General features: G+C 58.9%; 1 protein-coding gene across 1 annotated transcript; it reads left to right on the top strand.

The window, feature by feature from the left end:
- Nucleotides 1-4835: 4835 nt before the first annotated feature.
- Nucleotides 4836-5582, top strand: LOC309879492 (homeobox protein Hox-D1-like; the record flags this gene model as incomplete). Its single annotated transcript, XM_082763225.1, has 2 exons — nt 4836-5193; nt 5338-5582. The coding sequence occupies 2 exons, from the start codon at nt 4836-4838 to the stop codon at nt 5580-5582; spliced, it is 603 nt and encodes a 200-aa protein (XP_082619351.1).
- Nucleotides 5583-5884: the final 302 nt, after the last annotated feature.

Genomic DNA, 5884 nt, shown 5'->3' with positions numbered 1-5884 from the left:
TGCCCTGCTTCGTTAGCAAGAGCACTGCAGGCTCTCAGCCCTGGTCCCCCGAGCAGCTGTCACCATGGGACCATACCTGAAGGATGGAGCCCCTTGGCAGCTCCAGGAAGACCCCCGACTTTGCGGGGGACCAGCAGGGTCACTGGGACTCCATTGCCAGGAGGAGACTGAAGGAAGGATGAGCCTCGGGAGTCTCTGCGTGCTGCCAGCCCCACGCCAGCCCTGTGAACCAGCCTGCAGGAAGGTCTGGGCACAAAAGGGGTTCCACTTGGGAAAAAAAAAAAAAAACAAAACCAAAAAACAGGGAAAAAGGATAGAGCTGCTGGGCTGCCGCTGATGGGGCACCTGGGTGGCAGCTGCTGGCTGGGGCAGGAGGAAAGGAGCCGCGGTTGTGCTGCCATCCATCCAGCTCTGTGCCAGTGCGCAGAGTGTGCCCAGTGGGACACACACAGTGGCAGCCCCAAAGGGTTGCACACTGCTGCAGCCCCACAGGGAACAAAAGCCATGAGGCAGCACAAAGGAGCCGGTGCTGCTGGGCCAGCCAGCGGCTGGGTTGGCTGGCTGGGGCTCCCTTTCTAAAAGGTGGGAGATGGGCCTGGCCACTTTTGGGGGGCTAAATGCTAGGCTGGCAGGCAGGCAGCAGCCCCCATTGCCAGGCGAGGCAGGGCAGTGGGCATGCTGTGGGCCTCGTGGGGAACATGCCTGGAGGGGGAGGGAGCAGGGAGGATCTGTTCAGGGCTCATCAATCACACCCTGCACACTTTTCATCCAACAGCAGTTCCTCCTCCTTCAGCTCGGGCCTGAGCCAGCTGGGACCTGACCAAAAGCCTGGCCAGCAGAGGCACAGCCCGGTCCCTGAGCTGGAAAGCCCTGGCATAATGTGGCTTCCAGCCAGCAAGACTGTGAACGAGCCCCTTCAGTCACAAAGATGCCAAAAGGGAGCCTGCAGGCATCGAGGTGTCTGTGCCTGCATGCCCAAGCCTCTGCTGATGCCCAGGGTCCCAGGAGCTCCCCGAGCTGTGCTGGGATGAGCCCAGAGAGGCTCAGCTGCAATGGCCATGAGCATAAAGCTGAAGAAAGTCAGCACAGGATTTACAAAGTAGCACGATGGGGGGATTCTGGGGAAAAATACTCCTGAACGTGCAATTTCAGCACTTATATTTGCTTATCCTTTATTTGCTGATGTGCAGTTCTCCTTGCAGCAGCAGAAGCTTTGGGAGAGAGTAGATAACCACACCGGAGTGAGGTGTGAAAACTGGATCTGTGTTCCTGGGCCAGCTTTTAGGATATCTGGGGGCAAGAAGGGCTAGGCAGGGCAGCAGGCTTTGCTGCAGACCCTTTGACACCTCTGTTTTGCACACAGTAGCGGGCTTACCTTGATGTCTCTGGATGCTCAATACCTGTAATTTCTCCTTCCAACCAAATTCACAGCCATTGGATAGGAAACAGGGTATTACATGGCACAGAGGCCCATGGGAAAATTCCTCTTCTAGGGGAATCCTGAAGGAAGAAGGACGAGACCTTCCTCTTCCATGTTTGTGCAGAAGATCCTTGTAGTTAAGCCCATGTAGTAGAAGAGCACGGGTCTCCTGTCTCAGCCTTGCTGAAGCTGCCCCAGGGGTCAGGCAGGAAAGGAGAGCTTGTGGCACGCAAATATCAAGGGAAGAGGAAAACACACCTTCCTCAGGAAGAGGTGCCTGCCCTTCTGGAAGGGCCTTGTGTGTGCTGGAGCTGCGCCTGGAGCTGTGTCAGAGCGGTAGGGCAATTTCCCTTCTGTGCCCTGGGGTCTCTCTACATCCCTGCTTTTAGCCACACTCTACAAAATAAACTTCCCAGGGATTCTTCTTCCCTAATAGTCTTCTTCCCGGGGCCTTTTGAAGACTTGCCAGTGTAACAGGGCCACTGAATGTATTCCAAGTGCTTGGATGGGCACACAGCCCGGCTTACCCCTGGGCACTGCCTCCAGGAACCGGCTCTCATGGATGGCAGGATTCTGGCAGCAGAGGGGCCAGCAGAGGGATCTGTCAAATCTCGTGTGTTATTGTGGTGATAACTGTGGCAATATTGTGCCCCAGGCTGTTTCCATCATGCAACCTTGAGGTGGTGCCTCTGTTTGAGGGCTGCTACCATCTTCAGTGCATGTGGTAGCATGGGGGATGGTTGGGTCCATTGTTCTCCCAGAGGTTTCTGTTCCATCAGCTCCCCTGGCTCACATCATCACTGTGCTGCTGAGACATCCCTAAAGCTCCTGGCCATCCACAAATTCCCTTTGATGGCCATCATGTTTCTCCCAGTCTTCTTTTTAATCTGGTTTTCTTTCTTCTCTTTGGACATTCAGAGACTCTTATCAAGTAGACCTCTTGCAAAAAAATAAAAAAAAAACACCACCAACAACAAAAAACATCTGCAGTTGCTCAACATTGAGACTTAGTTATTTAACTCTGAACACAGTGAAATCCAGGAACTTAGAGAATTGCAACCCCCTCCTCAAAAGACAGAGCAGCAACAGGAGACACTTGGCCTGTGTGTAGCGAATGGTTTCTGCTTTCCACATCCTTGAACACTCCTGCAAAAACAAACAGGTAACGAATGAAAAACTCAGTAACAGGATCCAGCTGGGTGAATGGAAAGATCGTATGCTCTTGTTTTAGCGTTTAAAACACAGCTTTAGGTGTAATTAAAGCAGTCGTGTTCTACAAACAGAGGAGCTGAGCAAGGCAACAGCCCTCCTCCGGAGCCCATGCTGTCTGCCTCACTGCGGGCGGGAGTTTTTACAGCAGGGGGGACTGAAGAGGGCAGATGCTTTCCTAGTGGACATCCTTTCTTTGCTAAAGAGAAAGTCTGGTGTTTGCAGGCTTCTGTTCTATCAGAAAATGACATATTTCAAACCCCTCTTCTTGCCATGGGTGTGCTGAGCAAGCTTGCATCACCAGAATTTGAACCCTTCATAGTTTTAAACCCAACCACAGTTTTCCTGACCAGGTGTATTTGATTTAAACTGTTGTATCTTATACCTGTGTCCTGTACAAATGGCAGCGTAGGTGATAATCCCATTAATAGTGTATCAGGGTAGTACAGCCCCTAACCATGAGCAAGGCTGTGTCTATAGAGCACCTAACAGCAGGGCTCTGGGCTTACAGCGATGGCTGTTTGTGGACTGAGCCTGGAGTAAGCTAAGGTAGCAATCTGTACAGCTAGCCTTAAAGATGTGCTGGGTGAGCTGGGGAGAAAGCAGGGCTGTTAGAAGGCTGTTAGAAGGCTCCACTTCTGTTCACAGCCCACATGCAGGGAAGTGCTCTCATGTCCTTGCCAGTTGGTGCCTGTTGGCCCCAGGGACAGACCCTGCAGCACAGTCCCAGCAGCCCCACCGCCATGCCCCATGGGTGGCACAGCTGCAGGGCAGCCATGCTCTTCTTCCCTGCGGAGGTCCTGGGAGGACCAAATCCCCAGGGACAAGAGCTGAGGCTGTCAGTGAAATGCCCTGACTGTATCTCCCCACACTCTCCCTTCCTTGCCACCAGTCCAGTACTCTGATATCCACAAAGGGCTCAGTGGGATTTTAATTTCTCTGGACCATCCTGGTTACCTTTGGGTGGCTGGCACCATCTCCAGCCCTTGCAAAATTTGTGTGCCTCTTCCAGGCCACAGTGAGCAGTGCTTTGGCTAAGAGCTCATCAGACTCTTTGAACTGTTGAATAGAAGGCACTGGATGATAGATGAAAACATTTTAGTTTCAGGTCTTTGTTTGGGAATAAAATATTTTGGTGGCACGGTGCAATCCTTGCATTTCCCAAGTGAGCCCACAGCCGCCCCCTAAAAGCTAGGAGGTGAAATTAGCTCAGTGTTTAACTCAAAGCTGAGTAGTGCAGCCCTTCTTCATGTTCCTTCCCTACCCAAGTGTGTCATCCAAGCCTCAGTGTGCTCTGCCTCTTGCCTTTACTGCACTGACACATGACTGTTAATTTTAATGAGCTGGATGAAACCCATCAGGATCCACATCGAGGTTTTAGGTAGCTCAGACTGGGCTGTCAAGCCTCCCTTGCAGTCATACAAGGAAAGATGATGACTTTTGGAGTTCAGGGTTCGCATTCTCTGTGTTTCCTCCTGTTCCCTGCCATCCAGGGAGAAGAGTAAAAGAAAGTGTTGGAGGGTTTGGCAGGGCAGCGCAACTTGCTGCACTCCTGTGCCTGCTCTGCTCCTTTGCTTCCTGTGCCAGCTGCGAACACTCAGTGAAGAATGCCGAATCGCCAAGGGAAAAATGAAAGCCCATTAGCGTGGTGAGCTGGGGGATTCACTGCTGAGAGCCTGCAGAGCACTTATCTGATGGAGCGAGACCATTAAGTGCCGGGAGGTGCAGCACCCCCCGGGTGCGGACAGCGCGGGGGTGCACGCTGGCCTGACGTCCTGGCACAGCCCCGTCCTGGGACAGGGACAGGGGCAGCGACAGGAGACTGGGCGAAGGCAGGGCGCCGTCTCCCCTCCAAATCCCGGCTCTGCAGTGAGCGGCGGCTCCGCCGACCCGGCCGGTCCCGGGGGGTCCCGTCAGAGCTGGGGCCGGGGTCGCTGCCCGCCGGTTCCCGGCCCTGTGTCCCCTCCCCCATCACCCCCTGTCGCTGCCCCTCGGCCCGCAGGGTCAGGCCGGGCCCGTGACGGGAGCGGGCGGCCGGCAGCGGGCAAGGGAGCCGGCGGTGCCCGGGACCCCCGGTGCGGGCTGCCCCCGGCGGGCTCCCATTGGCCGCGGGGCGGGACGTGCCGCCCGCTCCGGCCCTATATCAGGGCAATATTGCCCCGGCGGGGCGCGGGGCAGGTGTCGGAGCGGCGCTGCCCGCGCAGGCATGGACCTGGGGTACCTCTCCATCGGGCTGTGCCGCGGGGTCCCGGTGCCCCCCTGCCCGCGACGGGGACCCGGATCCTTCTCCCCGCCGGGCATCGCGTCCCCCCCCCCCCCGCCGCCTGCCTGCGCGGGGTGCGCGGCGGTCCCGTGCCCCGGCTACGAGCGGCCCCGCGGAGCTGGGACACCGGGAGAGCGCTGCAGGGACCCACCGCGCCCCGACGACTCCGGGACCCGCCGCCCGACCCCTCCGGAGTTCGGCCGCCCCCGGCCCCGTCCCGGTTCCCCGACCCCCGGGGCGGCCCCGGCGGCGCCCCGCACCTTCGAGTGGATGCGAGTGAAGCGGAGCCCGTCCGGGAGAAGTGAGTGGGGCCGCAGGGCGCGGGAGGGGGCCGCTCCCATCCCTGCTCCCCTCTGCCCCTCTCCTGCCCCGACCCTCACCCCCCAGTCCCGCTCCCTTCCCCCGCCCCCGCCCCGCTGAAGCGCGGTGTTTTTCGGCGTTGCAGGCGGCGCGGCGCCTCCCGCCTGCCCCCTGCGCACCAGCTTCAGCACCCGGCAGCTCACGGAGCTGGAGAAGGAGTTTCACTTCAGCCGCTACCTGTCGCGGGCCCGCCGCCTCGAGGTGGCCCGCTCGCTGCGCCTCCGCGACGCCCAGGTGAAGGTCTGGTTCCAGAACCGCCGCATGAAGCAGAAGAAGCGGGAGCGGGAGGCGCTGGCAGCCCCCCGGGCAGCCCCGGGGAGCCCCCCCTGAGCCCCGCCTGGGCGTCGGGGCTGCGGCCGGCTCCTCTGTCAGGGCCGGCCCCGCTTTCGCTGCCGCTTACCTGCGGCGGTGTCGCGGAGCATCGGCAGGGAAAGTTGCTGCCGGCCCCAAGCGCCGCTGCTCGGCTCCGTCTTGAAGCCCCCGGCCGGGCCCAGCCAGCAGCCGTCGGGGAGCGGTGGGGAGCACCGGGGGCCCCGAGCTGCTGCCCTCTCCTACGTTTATCTGGTGGGAAGGGAGCTGCGCGGGGCGGCGGCACGGCGGGTGGGCGCGCACGGCTTCGGGCAGCGCTCCTG

This window comes from Aythya marila, assembly GCF_965140915.1.
Source record: "Aythya marila genome assembly, chromosome: 6".
Classification (NCBI taxonomy): Eukaryota; Metazoa; Chordata; class Aves; order Anseriformes; family Anatidae; genus Aythya; species Aythya marila.
Note: the sequence above shows the minus strand (reverse complement) of the source record. Positions and strands in the feature narration are given on the sequence as shown.